The sequence below is a fragment of the Orcinus orca genome, chromosome 15 (assembly GCF_937001465.1).
Source record: "Orcinus orca chromosome 15, mOrcOrc1.1, whole genome shotgun sequence".
In the NCBI taxonomy this organism is placed as follows: domain Eukaryota; kingdom Metazoa; phylum Chordata; class Mammalia; order Artiodactyla; family Delphinidae; genus Orcinus; species Orcinus orca.
The window spans coordinates 80203650-80228003 of record NC_064573.1 but is presented as its reverse complement, the minus strand read 5'-3'; the positions used below and the strand labels follow the sequence as shown (position 1 = coordinate 80228003).

At 39.7% G+C, this 24354-nt stretch overlaps 1 protein-coding gene across 43 annotated transcripts in view; it reads right to left on the bottom strand.

Moving 5' to 3' along the window:
* Window positions 1-24354, bottom strand: part of ATXN2 (ataxin 2) — a 125163-nt gene that overhangs the window by 56234 nt on the left and 44575 nt on the right. For all 43 annotated transcript variants that reach the window (XR_007471764.1, XR_007471765.1, XR_007471766.1 and 40 more), the window contains 3 exons: window positions 3671-3795; window positions 773-864; window positions 91-288 (listed from right to left, as the gene is read on the bottom strand). Coding sequence is in view for 16 of the 43 variants with exons in the window: in XM_049698183.1 (XP_049554140.1) it covers window positions 91-288; window positions 773-864; window positions 3671-3795 (415 nt within the window). In the remaining 27 variants the exon portion in view is untranslated. The remainder of the gene's footprint in view (window positions 1-90; window positions 289-772; window positions 865-3670; window positions 3796-24354) is intronic.

Genomic DNA, 24354 nt, shown 5'->3' with positions numbered 1-24354 from the left:
GAAGATGAAATATAATAATAATAATACACCTTCTCACACAGACCTTGAGTTGTGTATCCAAAATACTGCATCATGATTTCCTTTAAATACCTAGTGTTTATGTTGTGGCCCTCACGTTCACTGGAATTTCTCTGAACTGCTGTGTATTTTTCTTCTTCGCTCCTATCATCATTTTCCAGGGCCACCCGGGCTTTATACTGGGCACTTGATTCAATTTCTTCTGCTAACTGGTTTGCCCTTGCTTCTCGTTTTAAAAATTCTTCTGAGTTATCCCTTTCTAAGGGCACCCTGAAACATGAAGAAAAGAAAAAGCAAAGTGAGTATTTTTCAGTCATAGTTTACATATCTGTCACAATCAACTATTAAGAGAGTTCAGAGTTTAAAATGCTGGTAAAACTGTAAGAGAGCTACAGTCATCTATTTATAAATCAAAACTTGATTTTTCTTATTACCTTTTCCCTAGAGGAATATAACATTTCCAAAACTGGTTAAATTGACTATTCCCCCATAACCTCTGCACTTACCAACTTAGAGTTTTTACAGTGTAAAAATGAAACAAAATTTATTTAGAGCAAAACATTAGGGTATAAGTAAACTATATTTAATCCCTGTTTTAATGGGAATTTATCAGCGTAGGTAGTAAAAGGATAATTCTTTCACATAATCGTTTAACTTAAAATCCAACAGAAACATTTATTCAACATCATAATTTAGGTTGATGAAAATCAAAGGCAAATATGTATTAAAACAAAAGCAAACTTTTAAAACTTACGTATATGAAGATAGACTGCTATCATATGTAGACACTACACCATAATTTTCTTCATTATATCGAAACATATCATTGGGATCCCATCCATTAGACTAGAAGAAAATGAAGCTCATTTTTCAAAATGACAAAGTATTTGTCTTCTTTAATTCAGTTATAGTCAATATCTACGTTAACTATATCTATTGTACTATTCAAGCAAAATCTAGCAAAATTAAAAAACAGGCAAAAATTTGCTTTAAAAATGTCTTAAGGAAAAACTTTCTTCTACACATCAGCCCCTACAAGTTGGTAAATAACTACAGTCGAACCTTCAACAATTCGGGGGGTGGGGTGTTAGGGTCACTGACTCCAGGCATAGTTGAAAATCTGTAGATTCAACCAATCTTGGATAGTGCATTACTATAGTATTTACTATTGCAAAAAAATGCGTATAAGTGGACCAGTGTGGTTCAAACCTGTGCTGTTCAAAGGTCAACTGTATACGAAACAATTATTTGAGATGTTATTAGTAAAAGTTCAGAACATTTTAGTTACTTCATAAAATATCCTCAGGTCAGGGTTCTCTCCTTTCCCTACTCCCTAACGGTGACCTTTCTACAAGGTATTTACCTGAAACCTTTTTGAGTTGACTGATCATCAGGTCTGACTGATAGAAAGGGGTTATCATTATCCATGTCAGAAGAGGGCACAGTGTCATCTGAGCAATGTTGATGGCAATTTCAAGACTAAAACTTGCCCCTAAGGTCACCCATTAACCTTGGCTCCCTCTGTGCTACTCCAGATAAAACTATAATGTAATTCCACCACTAAATCAACTACTTCGGCCTAACACATGCGGGTAGGAAATCAGTTACCTATGGAAGCTTTAAAATATGCTCTTTTAGTATATGCTCCATGTAAAAAATTTAAACAGTGCAGAAAGACATCCAGTGAAAAGTAAAATCTGCCAATCCCAGTGTGCACAGATAACCACCATTAACAACTTCTTGGGCATAATTCCAGACATGCTCTGCACATATGTAAGGATATGATTATTATCATCAGCTCTCTTTTTTGAAAATTCTCTGCAACTTGCTTTTTCTTTTTTTTTTTGCGGTACGCAGGCCTCTCACTGTTGCGGCCTCTCCCGTTGCGGAGCACAGGCTCCGGACGCACAGGCTCAGCGGCCATGGCTCGTGGGCCCAGCCGCTCCGTGGCACGCGGGATCCTCCCAGACCAGGGCACGAACCCGTGTCCCCTGCATCGGCAGGCGGACTCTCAACCACCGTGCCACCAGGGAAGCCCTGCTTTTTCTTTTAGTAAGTTTTAGATATCTTCCCAGAATATCTTTCTTTCCAGTGGACATACAGTACTTCAACTGAACGGAGGTACAATAAATCTATTTAACCCATGCCCTACTGATGGACAGTTAGGATGTTTCCTATTTTTCACTATTAGAATAAAATGCTGTGAAAAACATCCTCATACATAATTATTTTAAAAGTCTTATGAATAAATTCTCAGAGGTAGAATTGCTGGACCAAAGTGTATGTGTGGGGACTTCCTTGGTGGTCCAGTGGGTAAGACTCCATGCTCCCAATGCAGAGGGCCCGGCTTTGTTCCCTGGTTGGGGAACTAGATCCCACATGCATGCCGCAACTAAGAGTCCGCATGCCACAACTAAGAAGCCCGCGTGCCGCAACTAAGACCCAGCATAGATTAAATAAAGTGTATGTGTGTTTTAAATTTTGATAAAACATTGCCAGAATACTCTCTAGAAAGCGTCTATCAATTTAACTGCTTTGCTATCAATTAGAAAAAAAAACAAAAAGAGTGCCTGCTTTTCCATATCCTCCACAGAGGTGATGTGCTGCACAAACCTGAGAACCTTCACATTCAGTTATATGTGCTTCTTTAAAAAGTTTGAAAATTAATAATGATGCATTGTCTATGTATTTCCAGTTTTGCAACTAGAAAATGACTTAAACATCAAACGCAGATTTGTTAAATAAGACTTTTCTGTAATATTCAATGAAAGATTCTTCATCCCTTTGAAAATTTTTTTTTTAAAGATTTTTTTGATGTGGACCACTTTTTTACAAGTCTTTATTGAATCTGTTACAATATTGCTTCTGTTTTATGTTTCAGTTTTTTGGCCACGAGGCACATGGGATCCTAGCTCCCCGACCAGGGATCAAACATGCCACCCCCTACATTGGAAGGTGAAGTTCTAATCACTGGACCGCCAGGGAAGTCCCCCATCCCATTCAAATTTTACTATCTAAACACTCATTTTTGGCAAGAAACTTTGCTTCTATCTCCACAGTTTAGAAACAGAATTTACAGAATCCTAATGACAGAGTCATTATTAAGTATTTGATTTATAGATGATGTGTTATGGGAAAAGTAAAAATAATATATGCCAAGAGCCTTCTGGAAATAGATTTTTGTTGAGAATGTTCCTAATTTTAAAACAAAGAAATTTACTTATTGCTTTAATTCTAATGTAATCTAACAATATATCTTAATAATGAGTGCCTCTCTGACAGACAAGAAGCCTAAAAGTCACACTTTGACCTCACCGCTAGGTAAAGTCAACAGACAAGACACCACTTTCCTTAGGCTGCCTATTCTGCAGAGTACTCAAAGCAAAACATGCCAGCATTTCTAGTTTCCCATGGTTTCCAATTTAAATTTTTATGTTGCTTATTAGGACTTACTTTAAAAACATACAAATAATTCATAAGCATCCCAAAGAAACATTTTTCTGTATATACTGCATAGGGCAAAGTCTATTTACACAATAAAACTGCTACTTTAAATATATTCACAACAACATACTTAAATTAAAACCAAGTGATAGGATGTCATACCATATCATATGACCATAGCGTTACTAATCGAAAAGATTTTGCTTACAACATCATTTTCCAAAGCCTCCAGTTCCTCACTGGTAGTGAGTTCACCTGCATCCCAGGGCTCCAGGTCCTTCTCTTTGTGTTCACCATTCACTTTAGCACTGATAGCAGAGTCAGTAAAAGCATCTGCAAAGGATGGTTTTGGTTGAAAGATCATACAACCAGACAATGGGCTACGTGAATACATACATGGATTTATCAACAGAGATGTATGCTAAAAAATAATTATGAAAAGTGAATTTCTGATACAGAAAGAATAGCATTCATTAACAGTATGCTTTCAGATGTGTAATGCTTCTAATATTATAACCTTCAAAAAACTTAATTCAGTAAATGGCATCATAGATGATTACTGGTGAAAGTATGTTTTACCCATATAATTTTAAGCCACATGAAATGTTATAATGTAGTCACACAAGTCATAAGTTGTATTAAAAATAATTGCTTTGTGTTTCAGAATTGATCCAGAAATTTTCTATCAATCCATCTAAAACAAGATCTCTTTTGTTTAACAGACCCAGTAATTAGATATGCCCTCAGAGCTCCTTCAGCCAAACGTATGCTGATCTTTTAACTTTCCAAATCCACGTCTACATGCAGAGGTCAGTATCCTAACATACCGTTGCCATTAGTAACTAAAGCCATTTGAAGTGACCCACCCCCACACAGAACCCGTATTTCCCTAGAGCCACTCCAATACAAAGCTCAGGCCCCACAGTGTTACCTGTCCCCAGAAGGTTCAGGTGGCAGGCCTACCTAGACTTCCTGTCAATACTTTCTCACCTAATGTATCCTCTCCTCCTCTGCTAACGTTACTGAAAAGCACTAGCTTGTGAGAGCAGAATGGCATTAGTATGCTCACATGACAGGAACTATATATATCATAGCTGCTGTCTAGAAAAGAAAATCTCTAGTTGGAAGTTAGGACCCAGCTAAATAAAGGTCTACTTGGGCAATGACAGTGTTCGGAAATGCTTTGGAGATACCGGCTTACATTTAGATGTCCGGACCTATAGGGTATCACCTAGCACAGGGCTACGGAGTAATACTTCTGCTGATCTGGCTCTCCTAGAGAGTACTGGCTCCCAGTCACCACACCCTCACCCTTACTTCAAGCTGCCATCAAGGAGGAGGAGGAAGGGAAAGAATCAACACCTGCGTCTCCTTCAAAAGAGATAATTCCAGAGGGATTTCTGATTTGGTACTGTTTCTAAAACTGTCATTGGCTCCCCAGGTGATGGTGAAATAAGAAACTTGAGCCAGCAAATTTAGGCATGGCACTATAAGCCTAGCTAGCTCTTACCTCCTCTCATCTCAAACTACAGGTGGATAAGTGGATGTGGGTGTGTATTCATGCACACTAGGGAATGAAAGCATAACTGCACCTATGGGCTTAGCTGCCAGCTCTATCAGGCAGCATGGCTCCTGTTGCTAGCAATTATAAGAGCCAAGAGCGTACCAAGGGGGATCCCCAAAGCAGCAGGCCTCAGCTGCGAGTGGGATTAGCATTCACTGGAAGATGACTGCATTTTGGAAAAGCTAAGAGGTTCTAACCACTGATGTTATCTTCATAATGCCATCTTCAGCTGTAAGCCACTGATGGCCCTAAAAACTTGGCTTTATATGATACTTGCCTGAGTCAAGTTCTACTCTACATCATCTTAAAGTCACAGAAATTCTTGGTAAAACTGATTTTGCCATGTGTATTTTCAAGAATGTGAGATGCTCCAAGAAAAACATCAAATAATGACTTACATTAGGTGGCTGAAATTCCCTACTTTAATTCTCACAAAATTAGAACAAAAAACTAGACCACAGAAAATTACAAACCAGTCATGTTATCTTCTACAACAGGGGTCCTCAACCCCCGGGCCACGGACTGGTACTGGAACCAGGCTGCAGAGCAGGAGGTGAGAGCAAGGCGAGCAACAGAAGCTTCATCTGCATTTACAGCCACTCCGCAACACTCCCATTACCGCCTGAGCTCCGCCTCCTGTCAGATCAGCGGCAGCATTAGGTTCTCACAGGAGCACAAACCTGTGAACTGCGCATGCGAGGGATCTAGGTTGTGTGCTCCTTATGAAAATCTAATGCCTGATGATCTGAGGTGGAGCTGAGGCAGTGATGCTAGCGCTGGGGAGCAGCTGCAAATACAGATTATCATTAGCGGAGAGGTTTGACTGCACAGAGACCATAAGTGCTTGCAGACTCGTATCAATACCCTGCCAGTGAGTGGCAAGTGACAATTAAGCTGCATCCGGTGACAGGCTTTATAGGGGCAAGTGAGTTGTTGTACTTCAATTTACAGCTGTATCTGGTGGCAGGCTTTAAGTCAGAATCCGACACTTATTTTAGTCCGTGCGTGGCCCGCACATTGTTTTAATTACCACTTCTGTCTGCGCCTCTTTCCCGCACTGTGCACTTGTCTCAGTCACAGTTTTGGTAAGCCCATAAGCTAACCCTAGCCAAAATGAGTAGAAAACAAACATCACTGGAGAACTTCTTTGAAAAGGGGGAAAGACCCAATGATGAGACAGCAGAAGACTCTGAGACTGCCAACAAAAAGAAAGCTGCACTGAAAAGAAAATACCAAGAGTCCTACTTAAATTATGGGTTCATTGCAACAGGTGATTCACATTCTCCAAGCCCACTTGTATAATATGTGGTGACCAGCTAACCAACAAAGCCATGAAACCTTCAAAACTGCTTTGCCACATGGAGACCAAGCGCCCTGAATTAAAAGACAAGCCTCTGGAGTTTTTCAAAAGAAAAAAACGTGAACACAAAGAACAGAAGCAATTACTGAAGGCCCCCACTTCATCAAATGTGTCTGCACTGAGAGCATCATTCTCTTAGCGGCTAACCGCATTGCTAAAGCTAAGAAGCCCTTTACTATTGGTGAAGAGTTGATCCTGCCTGCTGCTAAGGACATTTGTCGTGAACTTTTAGGAGAGGCTGCAGTTCAAAAGGTGGCACGTGTTCCTCTTTCGGCTAGCACTATAACTAGACGAATTGATGAAATAGCAGAGGATACTGAGGCACAATTGTTAGAGAGGATTAATGAGTCGCCGTGGTACACAATCCAGGTTGACGAGTCTACCGATGTTGACAAGGCAACAACGCTTGTTTTTGTGCGATGTAATTTTCAGGAGGATGTGCGTGATGATATGTTATGTGCACTTTTGTTGCCAACCACCACCACAGCTGCAGAACTATTCAAGTCTTTGAAGCAACCTTGGAAGCAACCTAAGTGTCCATGGACAGATGAATGGATAAAGAAGATGTGGCACATATACGATGGAATATTACTCAGCCATAAAAAGAAACGAAATTGAGTTATTTGTAGTGAGGTGGATGGACCTAGAGACTGTCATACAGAGTGAAGTAAGTCAGAAAGAGAACAACAAATACCATATGGTAATACATATATATGGAATCTAAAAAAGGAAAAAAAAAGGTTCTGAAGAACCTAGGGGCAGGACAGGAATAAAGACGCAGACATAGAGAATGGACCTGAGGACACAGGGAGGGGGAAGGGTAAGCTGGGACAAAGTGAGAGAGTGGCATGGACATATATACACTACCAAATGTAAAACAAGATAGTGGGAAGCAGCCACATAGCACAGGGAGATCAGCTTGGTGCTTTGTGTCCACCTAGAGGGGTGGGATAGGGAGGGTGGGAGGGAGACGCAAGAGGGAGGAGATATGGGGATATATGTATATGTATGGCTGATGTACTTTGTTATACAGCAGAAACTAACACACCATTGTAAAGCAATTATACTCCAATAAAGATGTTTAAGAAAAGAGCTTCAGAAGAATCTACCATCATTAGTAAATGTAGTGCTTTGATTCAAGTCTGCTCACAAGAATAAATCAAAGTTAACTGTGAAAAACATGAGGCAGGTTTGAAAGCGATGAAACAATAATGCACATGTCATAAAAAATACGCAAAGTTGAAATAAAGTTGATATAAATCCCCCCCAAAATATAAAGATGAGCAAATGGTTTAGGGAAAGACGTGCGTAAGATGTGCAGAAGTAGAGAATCAGCAAAATGAGGCTAAAGTGTCAAGATGGCAGGGAAAAGCCTGATCCTAAATACTGTATTTCAGGTCAACATAGTATCATTAGTTAGAAGGAAGCAAGACCAGGATATTCCATTCTACACTATTACCATTATCTACTACTGTAAATCCTGAATATGTTATTTTATTAACAGCCATGTTTGGATTTTTGAAAAATCATTGTTGGTATTAAATAGTAAAATGTTATTGCCAGGATTTCTGCAAAATTCAGAAAATCAACTGGCTATAATCTAATTGCAACTGTGCGAATTTGTGTGCAGATTTTCCAATGCCATAAAGTCAGAATATATTAATTTTCCATTATCCTCTGCGATAAGAAGCAAAAGCATTATAAAAGCAAGAAGCAAGAATACAATGTGACTGGCAGAAAAACGTTACCTGTTTCTGAAGGAACTACAAGCACAGAAAGAAAAAAAGAAAACAATAAAATGATCAGATAATAAAATATAACGAAGATGTGCTTCATTCCCGGCCTTATGACATCCAATTTAGGGAAAGGGGGAGACAGAGGGAAAGGGCATAATGTTGTCCCCTGCCTCTAAACCTTCCCTTCCTTCTGATTCAGGGCAGAAACCCAGTCGTTCTGAGCCAGTGCTGCCACCTGGTGGTAATCAGAAAGAAATGTCTCAACCAATGCGCAGCCTCTCTCTTAGGCATTCTTCAGCCCCACACCCAGGAAATACATGTTCTCTGCTCAACTTTTCCTCTTCTATCAATATATCCTCAGTCAATTAGGACTATGAAAAATCAAAGTTGTCTGAGATTTTTTTAAATGGCCAGAATAGTGGTGAAACAACTAATGTGCTAGTGACAGGCTTTAAGTTAATAAAAATAAATTTAAAATTATAACTACAAAATGACATAAAAGTGAATGAAATTAAAAAATCATTATCAGACTTGACATCAGAAGCCCTCAAATGTACTTTCAGAAAAGTCTTCACCAAAATCCTCAGCTACCCATTTCATCTCTCAATTAAATCTACTTTTTCTCAAACACTGACATCCCAGATAACTAAAAAAACTTATTTCAATGATATTGTTCTGTTTTGATCAATTATTAATACTGTGACATTTTTCAACAGTTAAAAAAAATATTTTCTCGGGCTTCCCTGGTGGTGCAGTGGTTGGGAATCTGCTTGCCAGTGCAGGGGACACGGGTTCGAGCCCTGGTCTGGGAAGATCCCACATGCCACGGAGCAACTAGGCCCGTGAGCCACAACTACTGAGCCTGCGCGTCTGGAGCCCGTGCTCTGCAACAAGAGAGGCAGCGATAGTGAGAGGACCGTGCACCGCAATGAAGAGTGGCCCCCGCTTGCCGCAACTAGAGAAAGCCCTTGCACAGAAACGAAGACCCAACACAGCCAAAATTAAATAAATAAATAATTTTTAAAAAAATATTTTCTCGTCATGTACCATGAGTTTTATATGGACCAATCTATACACAACAGAGCATCAGTTACAGGGGGTGCCAACATAGCAACTAAGAGGCCATTTTTAATTCAATTTTAGCATTGCTGAGTACCAATAATGTATGTGCTGGTCATTCAGTTTGGATGAGCTGGGGATTCATTTTTGACTAAGACACAATCCCCGTCTTTTCCTGACGAAGCCCCTAGCTAAGGGAGAGTAATTACAGAGGTGGAGTAAATCTTTTAGAATCTAATGTGTAAAGCACTAAAATATAATTTAGGGGGAAGTAAAAGGTGTTCTAATACAGACTAGAGTAGGGTTAAAAATAATATTTTTCTGAATTGCACACAAGTCCATAGGATTCCCCCAGGGAAATGGAATTTGAGGCCAGAGGAGCGATTACCTTTTTATATTCTTCAGTTCTACGTAAGTTTTTACACTATGAATATATACTAAACCATGTATTTTATTATACAGTTAATATTAAAGAACACAGTATTAAAGAATAGGATAAACAAATAAGATAGGAATAATGAACACAGTAAGGGCCCAGGGTGTGCAGAACGGAACAAAAGCAAAGGGACAAGTGGAGGTGCTGTCCTCAGGCAACAGAGAGAAAACTGCAGGGAAACAGGGCACAGGGAGCCTATAGATTAAGGATTCTTAAGCTTTTTCTTTGATCTATGGACCCCTTCAGCATTTGCAAAAAGCCTATGGATTTAAATGCAAAAAATACACAGAAAATTAAAGGAGGGCTTCCCTGGTGGTGCAGTGGTGAATAATCTGCCTGCCAATGCAGGGGACACGGGTTTGAGCCCTGGTCCGGGAAGATCCCACATGCTGTGGAGCAACTAAGCCCGTGCACCACAACTACTGAGCCTGCGCTTTAGAGCCCATGAGCCACAACTACTGAGCCCCACGCACCACAATTACTGAAGCCCACGCGCCCTAGAGCCCACATGCCGTAACCACTGAGCCCACGTGCTGCAACTACTGAAGCCCACACTCCTAGAGCCCATGCTCCACAACGAGAAGCCTGCACACTGCTACGAAGAGTAGTCCCCGCTCACTGCAACTAGAGAAAGCATGTGTGCAGCAATGAAGACTCAATGCGCCAAAAATAAATAATAAAAAAATTTTTTTAATTAAAAAAAAAAAACACAAAAAACCCAACCAAATCTAGGGACTTCCCTGGTGGCGCAGTGGTTAAGACTCTGCGATCCCAATGCAGGGGGCCCAGGTTCGATCCCTGGTCAGGGAACTAGATCCCACATGTATGCTGCAACTAAAAGTTTGCATGCCATAACTAAGGAGCCCACCTGCCGCAACTAAGATCCAGCGCAACCAAATTAATTAATTAATTTTAAAAATCCAAATCTATACAAGTGATATAAAATTAACTGAATTCTATAGGCGTGGAAGTCACAGATACTGCTAACACTAGTGGTTTGTTGTCTGCATTAATAACAGAAAGAAACACTCCGGGCTTCCCTGGTGGCGCAGTGGTTGAGAGTCTGCCTGCTAATGCTGGGGACACGGGTTCGTGCCCTGGTCTGGGAGGATTCCCACATGCTGCGGAGCAACTAGGCCCGTGAGCCACAACTACTGAGCCTGCGCATCTGGAGACTGTGCTGCGCAACGAGAGGCCGCGATAGTGAGAGGCCCGCGCACCGCAATGAAGAGTGGCCCCCGCTTGCCACAACTCGAGAAAGCCCTCGCACAGAAACGAAGACCTAACACAGCAAAAATAAATAAATTAATTAATAAACTCCTACCCCCAACATCTTAAAAAAAAAAAAAAGAAAGGCTCCATTTCAATTAAAGATTAATGAAAATAAAGATGTGATATTTTTTCCCACCCAAGTTCATCAATGCCCTGAATCTGCTCCATGAACCATTTGGAAATCCATGGATCCTGGCTATGTGTTCTAAAAAGAAGGAAGAAAGCTGGGCTTCCCTGGTGGTGCAGTGGTTGAGAGTCCGCCTCCCGATGCAGGGGACACGGGTTCGTGCCCCGGTCCGGGAAGATCCCACATGCCGCGGAGCGGCTGGGCCCGTGAGCCATGGCCGCTGAGCCTGCGCGTCTGGAGCCTGTGCTCCGCAACGATAGAGGCTACAACGGTGAGAGGCCCGCATACCGCAAAAAAAAAAAAAAAAAGAAGGAAGAAAGAGCATTCTGCTGTGGATAAAGGAAATGAGGTAAACAGAGTAAGGAACTGGAGGTGGTACTCATTAATTAGGGTTGCAGAAACAGGCTAGAAAAGGGTCTGGCTGAGCTGAAGCTCCAGCAGGAGCTAGAAACCCTACATTCCTAACTAACCAGCACCACAATGGTATTTTCCCCAGCCACACTCCTTTACTTAGCTGAAGGAGTAGACAGAGAGGAGTTTAAAAATGGAAGGCCAGGGAAGGGTCAGAGAGCCCTGTGAGAGGTAACAAGAAAAGGAGTAGAAGAGTAAAGGTCAAGGTGGCTATGGTCAGAGTAGATCTTGGAGGGCATTCTGGAAGAGAAGCAGTTAGAAGTGATGACAAAATCATGAAAGCAGGCTGCTAAAATAAGATGGAAATGAATGATATTGAAGTAACAGAGCTAAATTTCTGCAGGAATAGTGTTCTGTTCCAAATGATCAACTTGAAAATAAAATTTTGCAAAATCTACCATTTGCAAACTAACATTTGAAGATATTAAGGGTCTTAGCCACAAAACTATGGGAAACTTAAATACATTCCAAATGTATATACCCCTCTGTTCTAAATACCAAGAAGTTATAATTACATTACAATATGAATCAGACAATAGCACTTGCCTATTAAAAAAATGCAGAAGTGGATAATGTTCGTTTTGAACAACCACAACTATTTTCTAATCATAATTCTGGGCCTATTAAGCAGAACTATTTAACATTTAAAATGTTGGAAGTGGTTTGTTTGATACACCATATGATGACAGTTATGTAACCACAAAATTCAAGTCTTTGAGGTTACATCCACAAAACTCAGTTTTTTCTTCAACTTTAAGCTTTAAAGGAGAAAATGAATCAGGAAGAACTAGTATAAAGTGTTGAAAAACAAAACACAGGTCATCCTGACTTCACACATTATAGGGTCAGGACAGAAAATCAGGATCCATCTCTATAGCACATGTCCCCTACAAACAGGCAACAAAGACTTCCCTGCTCATAAAATCTTCTTGTCCCAGCAGCTAGAACTCTTGACCAAACACCTGTCTTTAAAAGTTTCTTGGGGGAATCCCCTGGCAGTCCAGTGGTTAGGATGCCACACTTCCACTGCCAAGGGCATTGGTTCAATCCCTGGTTGGGGAACTAAGATCCTGCAAGCCACAGGGCACAACCAAAAACATTAAATTAAAAAAAAAAGTCTTTTGTGCAAATAAAATAAAAGCAAATAATGGCAAAACCATGACTTTCTAGTAGATGGAGATGTTACAATAAAGAAGAACGCACTGGTGAGCAAATCCATGCAACACCTAACAACATTCCACAGGACAGGACAGACCAACATGACAAAATAAAGAACAATAGGCCAACCACCTGCACCCTGCATTTTACTCAAAATTTTGAAAATTTAAAAAATAATTTCTTATCTTACTAGAAAAGAATGTCATTTTTCCAAACACAGAACTACCTAATCATATCTTTGCCTCTAGGGTACTTGAACAAGGAAAATGAGTTTTGTGACCCATAAGTAGAAAGGGGTTTATTTCTACGCTGGTTAGCACAAAAATAAAATAAGCTAATCTCTAAGGTGTGGGATCTTTTACTCGTATGATTTCAAACTGAACCGAAGTAAAGTTAATTTCATACTGTTCTTCACAAATGAATACATTGTGTCCTTTGACATAAATTCAAGTATGTATGCATTTCTAACATACACAGCAACTAAGGCAAATTAATTACGTTAAAAGACCTTCAAGGGCTTCCCTGGTGGCGCAGTGGTTGAGAGTCCACCTGCTGATGCAGGGGACACGGGTTCGTGCCCCGGTCTGGGAGGATCCCACATGCTGCGGAGCGGCTGGGCCCGTGAACCATGGCCGCTGAGCCTGCGCGTCCAGAGCCTGTGCTCCACAACGGGAGAGACCACAATGGTGAGAGGCCCGCGTAACGCAAAAAAAAAAAAAAAGAAAAAAAAAAGACCTTCAAAATAGCCCGCATGCATGTTCTAATACTTCACACTCCCTTACCTGTGCTTCTGACTTTTCTCACTTGTACCAGAATCATTTGGGTCTTGTTTTCAAAGTTAGCACCTGGGATTTTGTTTTCTGTATTTCAAAAGGGTATTAAAATGCCTACTAGAAGCAATCTTTTGTCAGAAAAATATACTCTGGATATGTCATGTTGTAGGAAAGCTGCTTTTAGTCTGGCTAGGAATAATTGCTTTCTTGAGTTTCCTGGAAATGAGTGGTAATTACCAGTTGTCTATGGCAATGTCTACGTAAGGAAGAAAAAAAAAGAAACACCAAAAACTACTAGTTTTTCCCTGGCTTGGGTGCAGTGTGTGTAAAGACGTATAAAACTTTAAAAATATCAATTGAAAGAATCAGTATACATTGAGTACCTACTACATATCTGTAAGGCATTATGCTAGATACCACAGGGTGTACACATCCCTAGGTTCTATAAACATGACGTCTGAACTCCAGAAAATTATAATGCATTGGGAGAGACAAAATACACTCACAAAAAGATATACACTGCTTTGTAAAGCTGAGTGTTCAGTACATGAGGTAAGACAACTGATTTTTCAACTGTGCGCCATGAAATCTGATTTCTTAAGGGTACCTGAGCAGACAGAGCAAAAGCTGAATAAGTAAGGTTCTAGGATAATTCCCAATCCCCTCCCCCACCACTGCCTTATAAGTGGGATTCAGCATGAGATTTCCTTGGGGGTAGGGGGGAACAAACTATTCTGTGCTGAAAATAAAATGTAGTAAAGCTTAGAATACATTGTTATAGGCAATCAAAACAGACCACAGTGAGCTGGGAAGGTCAGGGAAGACTCTAAAGAGGAAAGGAGATTTGAGCTTGGTCTTGAAAAAGTATCTAGAATTCTAGTTAGGAAGGAAGATATTCAGAGTGGAGAATAAATCCAGCAGTAAGATAACCAAGCTCAAAAATGGAGAGAAGAATATCTAGCATGCAGAAAACACCACCTTAGGTCAAGAAGTGGATAAATACTGGGGAATAATGAGAGATGAGGTTGAAAAAGAGAAGTTCCACTGGGGAGGGCCCTGAATGCCAAGGTATGGCATCCCAACTTTATTCCGTAAGCAACAGTGGTCACTGTAGATTTTTTAACAAGGGATGAGATGTCTGACAACAAAATAATATAGCCTAGAGCAATAGTTATTTTGACTGTGATCATTACAGAAAGTTTCTGAGTCCTGTAACTCAAAGTAAATTTACCATTCAAGGAAGAAATGACAGAGCCTTAGCAAGAGAACTGAGATGGAGACTATTGGAACAGCTGAAGTAGGCAAGAGAGCTCAAGGATGTCAGCTTCAAAAGTGCAAATACAGGAGAGGAAAAGCAGCAACAATGAGCTCTAAGAAACACAGTATGCCACATGAAGAAGTTCTTTCCTGAGCAACAAGCAACTTCAAGGAAAAGTACAGTGTATCATGTTAAGAGTCTCTTATTTTCAGTCCAAACATCACTCCTTGTGTTAAAAATAAATTAATTAAAAATTTAAAGAGAGACTCTATGGTTTTCTAGTTAGAATCAAACCAAACCACCCAAATCATTTTCTTTTGTTCTTTTCTGAGATCTGACCTAAGTACCCCTTTGACCAAAGTCTGGAAAGAATCAACTGATGTGGAAAAGCAAATACCTAAGTTCTGTTCTTGTTAAAAATACAATTTACAAATTAATTTGTGTTTCTGTTCCTCTGATGGAAACCAACGGAAAAGCCTAGAATATGACTAAACAACAGGACAGACATCTCGATCAGTGCACCATTCAGCAAGTGCAAAGGATACAGGGCTTCCACAATAAACAACCATACAAATGCTTTTGATGTTACAATATACTTTATCACAAGTTTGAATAAAGTAATTGGACCCAGAAGCTCTATTTAGGCAGCACCAATCTGCACCAGCATGCATCAATAATGAAGAAACCTGATATTCTTCCTATACAAAACGAATTACAAAATTTTATAGTACTATGATAAAATGAGATAACAAAAATATTCCTGAGAGAAAAACATATCCTACTTAAATATTAAAAAGCAGTAGTTCTGGGGACTTCCCTGGCAGTCCAGTGGTTAAGACTCTGCACTTCCACTGTAGGGGGCAAGGGTTCGATCCCTGGTCCGGGAACTAAGATTCCGCATGCATGCATGTGGCGCAGCATGGCCAAAAGTAAATAAATAAATAAATATGCAATAGTTCTTATTTCCCCTACTAATAAACTCTGTTTGTGAGATGTACAAATTGGATTCCCTAGTTAAAACTTTAGGCAAAACATTTTTAAGATAAAATATTTCACCTTAGTTTTACTGGGCCCTTTATGTAACATAAAGGCACTATAATTAGTAATTTAACATCTGAAAAGCAATTTTCTTAAAACCTTAAATTAGCTAAATTAAAAGTTGAGCTGAAATTGTTCAGAAATTTTATCACTTAAAATGCTGCTGGGGGGAGGAGTCAAGATGGTGGTGTGGGAAGACACAGACTTAGCATCTCCCTACAACTAGGGCGCCTGCCGGCCGCTGGTGGGGAACTCTGACCCCCAAGAAGACAGGAGGAACCCCAGAGTAAACCAGTGGGATGTAGGGGGACCAAGGGGAGAGAAGTGGAGGCCAAACGAGATTGGTGCCCCTGAGGCCAGGGAGATCAGGAGAGGCAGGTGGGAGGGGCTCTCCAGGAAGAGCAGGAAAGAAGCAGAGGGCGATCACCTGGCCCACTCGGGCAGTGGAGCCTGCTGAGCTCTCAAGCCAGTTCCCCCCGCACAAAGCCCCATCCAGGCCACATGGGTCCTGGGGGCACAGGAGGGAGGCTGGGGAGATCAGGAGTGGCAGGTGGGAGGGGCCGACCAGGGGGAGCAGGAGAAGGGCAGAGGGCAACTGCCCCGCCCACTGGGGGCAGGGGAACCTGCTGAGCTCCCAGGCCAGTCCCCTGCCCTCCAAGCCCCCACCCCCCACCCCCAGCCAGCCACACTGGTCCTGGGGGCATAGGAGGGAGGCCCAAGAGATCAGGAGAGGCAGGCGGGAGGGGCCCTCCCAGAACTCAGACCAGAGGAGCAGGTGAGAGGAGAGGAGGGCCTTTGCCGTGCCCACTCGAGCCCAGGAAGGCTGCTGGGTTCCCAGGTGAGGTCCCCTGCCCTGAGACCAGGGGTGGGGGGCACACCTGGGCCCCTTCTGTTCCTTCCAGCCCTGTGGGTCCTGAGCATTGGCTCTGCCCACCACCCAAACCTCACCCTTGTTTAGGCCCTGCTCTCCAGGGCCAAGGCCTTCCCCCCCTCCCTTTTTTTTTTCCTTTTCCCTTTCTCTTTTTTACTACTGCGGTACTGATGTACCTTCCGGTTGCTGATTCATCTATATTATTATTTTTACATTCTTTCTAACATCTGTTAGTTTCCTAGTCTAATTTTATTTTTTACTTTGTTATTGTTCTCTTTTTAATTCTTTTTTTTTTTTTTGCTGCCCCACACGACTTGCGGGATCTTGATTCACGAGCCTGGGTTCAGGCAGAAGCTCCTGCGGTGTAAGCTCCGAGTCCGAACCACTGGACTAACAGAGAACCTCAGACCCCAGGGAATATTCATCAGAGTGAGGTCTCACAGAGTTCCTCATCTCAGCACCAAGACCCACCTCTACCCAATAACCTACCCAGCTCTACCCAATAGTGGTGGAAGCTTCAGGCCAAACAACCAGTAAAACAGGAACACAATCCCACTCATTAAAAAAAAAAAAAAAAAAGATGGCAAAAAAACATGTCACAGATGAAGAAGCAAGGTAAAAAACCTACAAGACCAAATAAATAAAGACAAAATAGGCAATCTACCTGAAAAAGAATTCAGAGTAATGATAGTAAAGATGATCCAGAATCTCGAAAATACAACGGAAGCACAGATTGAAAAAATACAAGAAATGTTTAACAAAGATACAGAAGAACTAAAGAACAAACAGAGGTGAACAACACAATAACTGAAATGAAAAATACACTAGAAGGAATCAATAACAGAGGCAGAAGAATGAATAAGTGAGCTGGAAGACAAAATGACAGAAATAACTGCCAAGGAGTGGAATAAGGAAAAAAGAATAAAAAGAATAGAAGACAATTGAAGACAATCTCTGAGACTTCTGGGACAACACTAAACACACCAACATTCGAATTACAGGCGTCCCAGAAGAAGAAGAGAATAAAGGGTCTGAGAAAATATTTCAAGAGATTATAGTGGAAAACTTCCCTAACATGGGAAAGGAAATAGTCACCCAAAGTCCAGGAAGCACAGAGAGTCCCATACAGGATAAACCCTAGGAAAAACACACCAGGACACATATTAATCAAGCAAAAATTAAATTCAAAGAAAAAACATTAAAAGCAGTAAGGGAAAAACAAAAAATAACATACAAAGGAATCCCCATTAGGTTATCAGCTGATTTTTCAGTGGATACTCTGCAGGCCAGAAGGGAGTGGCAAGATATACTTAAAGTGATGAAAGAGAAAAACCTACAACCAAGATTACTCTACCCAGCAAGGATCTCATTCAGATTCGACAGAGAAGTCAAAAGCTTTTCAGACAAACAAAAGCTAAGAGAATTCAGCACCACCAAACCAGCTTTACAACAAATGCTAAAGAAACTTCTCTAAGCAGGAAACGCCAAGAGAAGGAAAAGACCCATAAAAAACCAACCCAAAACAATTGAGAAAATGGTAATAGGAACATACATATTGGTAACACTGAATGTAAACGGATTAAATGGCCCAACCAAAAGACACAGACTGGCTGAATGGATACAAAAACAAGACCCATATATATATGCTGTCTACAAGAGACCCACTTCAGACATAGGGACACATACAGACTGAAAGTGAAGGGATGGAAAAGGATATTCCATGCAGATGGAAATCAAAAGAAAGCTGGAGTAGCAATACTCCTATCAGATAAAATAGACTTTAAAATAAAGACTATTACAAGAGATAAGGAGGGACACTACATAATGATCAAGGGATCAATCCAAGAAGAGGATATAACAATTACAAATGTTTATGCACCCAACACAGGAACACCTCAATACATAAGGCAAATGCTAACAGCCATGAAAGAAGAAATCGACAGTAACACAATAATAGTAGGGGACTTTAACACCCCGCTTACACCAGTGGACAGATCATCCAAACAGAAAATAAATAAGGAAACACAAGCTTTAAATGACACAACAGATCAGATAGATCTAACTGATATTTATAGAACATTCCACCCAAAAGTGGCAGAATACACTTTCTTCTCAAGTGCACACAGAACATTCTCTAGGATAGATCACATCTTGGGTCACAAAGCAAGCCTCGGAAAATTTAAGAAAACTGAAATCGTATTGAGCTTCTTTTCTGACCACAACGCTATAGGACTGTAAATCAATTACAGGAAAAAAACTGTAAAAAAACACAAATACACGGGGGCTAAGCAGTGCATTACTAAATAACCAAGAGATCACTGAAGAAATCAAAGAAGAAATTTAAAAAATGCATTGAAACAAATGACAATGAAAACATGATGACCCAAAACCTATGGGACGCAGCAAAAGCAGTTCTAAGAGGGAAGTTTATAGCAATTCAATCTCACCTCAAGAAACAAGAAAAATCTCAAATAAACAATCTATCCCTACACTTAAAAGAACTAGAGAAAGAAGAACAAAGAAAACCCAAAGTCAGTAGAAGGGAAGAAATCATAAAGATCAGAGCAGAAATAAATGAAACAGAAAACAACAGCAAAGATCAATAAAATTAAAAGCTGGTTCTTTGAGAAGATAAACAAAATTGATAAACCCTTAGCCAGACTCATCAAGAAAAAAAGGGAAAGGACACAAATAAATAAAATTAGAAATGAAAAAGGAGAAATCACAACTGACACTGAAGAAATACAAAGGACTATTACAAACAACTACATGCCAATAAAATGGACAACCACAAAGAAATGGACAAATTCTTGGAAAGGTACAATTTTCCAAGACTGAACCAGGAAGAATTAGAAAATATAAACAGACCTATCACAAGTAATGAAATTGAAACCGTAATTAAAAATCTTCCAACAAACCAAAGTCCAGGATCAGATGGCTTCACAGGTGAATTCAATCAAACATTTAGAGAAGAGCTAACACAGATCCTTCTCAAACCCTTCCAAAAAACTGCAGAGGGAGAAACACTCCCAAATTCATTCTACAAAGCCACCATCACCCTGATACCAAAACCAGAAAAAAAAAAAATCACAAAAAAAGAAAATTACAGACCAGTATCACTGATGAACATAGATGCAAAAATCCTGAACAAAATATTAGCAAACAGAATCCAACAGCACTTTAAAAGGATCATACACGATGATCAAGTGGGATTTATCCCAGGGATGCAAGGATTCTTCATATATGCAAATCAATCACTGTGATACACCACATTAATAAATTAAGGAATAAAACCCATATGATCATCTTAATAGATGCAGAAAAAGCTTTTGAACAAAATTCAACACCCATTTATGATAAAGACTCTCCAGAAAATGGGCATAGAGGGAAACTACCTCAACATAATAAAGACCATATATGACAAACCCACAGCAAGCATCATACTCAATGGTGAAAAACTGAAAGCATTTCCACTAGGATCAGGAATAAGACAAGGATGTCCACTCTCGCCACTCTTTTTTCTTTTTTAATTAATTAATTTATTTATTTTTGGCTGCGTTGGGTCTTCATTGCTGCGCGCGGGCTTTCTCTAGTTGCAGCGAGTGAGGGCTACTCTTCATTGCAGTGTGCAGGCTTCTCTTGCTGTGGAGCACGGGCTCTAGGCACACGGGCTTCAGCAGTTGCGGCATGTGGGATCCTCCTGGACCAGGGCTCAAACCTGTGTCCCCTGCACTGGCAGGCGGATTCCCATCCACTGCGCCATCAGGGAAGTCCCTCGCCACTCTTTTTCAACATAGTTTTGGAAGTCCTAGCCATGGCAATCAAGAGAAAAATAAATAGAAGGAATACAAATTGGAAAAGAAGAAGTAAAACTGTCACTATTTGCTGATGACATGATACTATACATAGAAAATCCTAAAGATGCCACCAGAAAACTATTAGATTTGATCACTGAATTTGGTAAGGTTGCAGGATACAAAATTAATGCACAGAAATCTCTGGCATTCCTATACACCAACAATGAAAAATCAGCAAGAGAAATTAAGGAAACACTCCCATTTACCACTGCAACAAAAAGAATAAAATACTTAGGAATAAACCTGCCTAAGGCGGCGAAAGACTTGTACTCAGAAAACTATAAAACACTGATGAAAGAAGTCAAAAATGACATAAACAGACGGAGAAATGTACCATGCTCTTGGATTGGAAGAAATCAATATTGCGAAAATGACTATACTGCCCAAAGCAATCTACAGATTCACTGCAATCCCTATCACACTACCAACGGCATTCTTCACAGAATTAGAACAAAAAAATCTTACAATTCGTATGGAAACACAAAAGACCCCAAATAGCCAAAGCAATCTTGAGGGAAAAAAAAAAAACGGAGGTATCAGGCTCCCCGACTGTAAACTATACCACAAAGCTACAGTAATCAAGACAGTATGGTACTAGCACAAAAAGAGAAATATAGATCAATGGTACAGGGTAGAATGCCCAGAGATAAAACCCATGCACATATGGGCACCTAATTTATGACAAAGGAGGCAAGAACATACAATGGAGAAAAGACAGCCTCTTCAATAAGTGGTGCTGGGAAAACTGGACGGCTACATGTAAAAGAATGAAATTAGAACACTCCTTAACACCATACACAAAAATAAACTCCAAATGGATTAAAGACTTAAATGTAAGACAAGACACTCTTTGACATAAAAAAGTTTCCTATCAAACTTTTAGAGGAAAACATAGGAAAGACACTCTTTGACATAAACCACAGCAAGATCTTTTCTGACCCACCTCTTAGAATAACAGAAATAAAAACAAAAATAAACAAACAGGACTTAATTAAACTTAAAAGCTTTTGCACAGCAAAGGAAACCACAAACAAGACCAAAAGACAACCCTCAGAATGGGAGAAAATATTTGCAAATGAAACAACAGACAAAGGATCAATCTCCAAAATACACAAACAGTTCATGGAGTTCAATATCAAAAAAACAAACTATCCAGTTAAAACAATGGGCAGAAGACCTAAATAGACTTTTCACTAAGGAAGACATACAGATGGCCAAGAGGTACATGAAGAGATGCTCAACATCACTAATTATTAGAAAAATGCACATCAAAACTACAATGAGGTATCACCTCACGCTGGTCAGAATGGCCATTATCAAAAAAGATAGAAACAATAAATGCTGGAAAGGATGTGGTGAAAAGGGAACCCTCCTACACTGTTGGTGGGAACGTAAATTGATACAACCACTATGGAAAACACTATGGAGGTTCCTTAAAAAACTTAAAATAGAACTACCATATGACTCAGCAATCCCACTACTGGACAATACCCTGAGAAAACCATAATTCAAAAAGAGAAAAAGCCACGGTGGGGTGGGGATGGTGGTGTGCTGAACTGGGCGATTGGGATTGACATGTATACACTGATGTGTATAAAATTGATGACTAATAAGAACCTGCATATAAAAAAACAAACAAACCAAAAAACAACCAATACTAAACTTTCTTTGGTTTATTTGTATGGAAATATGTTAATATAAATGTTTCAGACATTACATGAAATTCCTAAAAATCTTTTATGTTCTGGTATAATGTTATAAGTCATAATTCTAGTTATTACTTTAAAATGTATATCTCAGAAATAACTAAATTTCCTTGTCAATTGCATTATTATGAACTTTCATCAAATCTTTAACCATGGTCATTTTTAAGTCTTTTGTCATTTACAGACAGTTCTGGGTGTACTCTGATGCTTTTGCAAAAATGTTCCTATAAAAGGGTTTCATCTTCAAGGAATTCATGGAAAAGACTCTGACAAGTACAGGTTTCTGGTAACTGACTATACTGCTGAACTGAATGAATAAGCATTTTCAGAACTCTAATGGAAAACTAATGAATTCATAAAAGTGCTAACAAAAGATCAAGAAGAAAAAAAAATTAATTACATGGGACTGAGTGAACTGATGAGGATGATTATAGTTTTTGTGACTTTGTTTGAATAATAATAATAAAAAAATCCCACAAGGACTCAGAGGCAAAATATATACAAATCAATTTTCACTGCAAAGTAAAGGAGCTGTTACAGTGGAGGATTACTGGACTGAATATCAATATTATGACATAGTACGAGTGTGTTTCATGTTTGGTAATTGCAATCATTGTTGCTTTTGTTGTGGTCATCCATTTAAAATGCTTGGTGTCAGTTTATTTATATCTTGTAAAAATAAGATACAGTGTGTGTGTGTGTGTGTGTGTGTGAAAAAAACAAAAAACAAAAAGAGACATGCACCACAATGTTCACTGCAGCACTATTTACAATAGCCAGGACATGGAACCAACCTAACTGTCCATCGACAGATGAATGAATAAAGAAGATGTGGCACATATATACAATGGAATATTACTCAGCCATAAAAAGGAACAAAACTGAGTTATCTGTAGTGAGGTGAATGGACCTAGAGTCTGTCATACAGAATGAAGTAAGTCAGAAAGAGAAAAGCAAATACCGTATGCTAACGCATATATATGGAATCTAAAAAAAAAGGGTACTAATGAACCTAGTTGCAGGGCAGGAATAAAGAGGTAGACATAGAGAATGGACTTGAGGACATGGGGTGGGAGGGTGAAGCCAGAGTAGCACAGACGTATATACACTACCGAATGTAAAATAGTTGGCTGGTGGGAAGCAGCAGCATAGAACAGGGAGATCGGCTTGGTGCTTTGCAATGATTTAAGGGGTGGGATAGGGAGGATGGGAGGGAGGCTCAAGAGGGAGGGGATATGGGGACATGTGTATGCATATGGCTGATTTGCTTTGTTGTGCAACAGAAACTAACACAGTATTGTGAAGCAATTATACTCCAATATACATGTATTAATAAATAAATAAAATAAAATAAAATAATTGAAAATATCTTTAAAAAATGCTGCTATATTTGACTTAAAAAATCAACCAAGTACCAGGGAAAAAAATTTAAACCCACAAACCAGATTCCTTTGAAAAATGTGAATGAAGATCAGTAGTCAAGATTCCACAGGATCAAATGCACAACCAATTCTACAGCAAAGCCAGATTAATGTAACACAGAAGAACAAGAGAAAAATCGAAGTCCACTTCGCGAGGCCTGCTGTATTTAAAAAACAAGGTGATAGATGCCACAGAACATTAGATTTCTAATTCCTACATTATCTCCAAAATAGGTCAGGCAAAATTCTAACAAAAACCTCAATAGAAAGATACACTTTGTAGAGTGGTATCCGGAGGTGAACATTCTGTTTTCAGCTTCTCCATTAGGCTCCTGGTTCAGAACCCCATTTTGAGGCGGGAAGAGGAGCCTTTAGCCTATGCCATCCGAAAGAATGAAATAGTCTAATTTTGTTTGAGGGTTTTTTTTAATAAAAGGTACTGTTTTCAAGTCAAAAGTTAAGGGAAGACACAGAAGGGAAAGGGGAAAGAAAGTGATTTTATAGAAGATTTAGGGCAAAAAAATCCAAGGTAAATTCAGAAATATTCAGGAATCAGAAAACAGAATGTGGGAAGTGTCTTCCAATACTATTAGCCAATACAGTAGTCTTTTTACAACAACTCTTAAACTTATAGCAAAAGTGTTTGGCAATAGGTTAAGAAAAAGTCAGTAGACAAAATTAATTCCAATCCTTAAACAGCTATACAAACACCATTCTGTTTCCTCTGCAGATATATAAAACATTTTACAGATTCAGACTGTTGTTCTGGAGTATAAATTAGAAGACCAACTGTTCAAGTGCACATTCTCACTTAAAACTATTTGCCAGGTCTGATCAGAAATTAA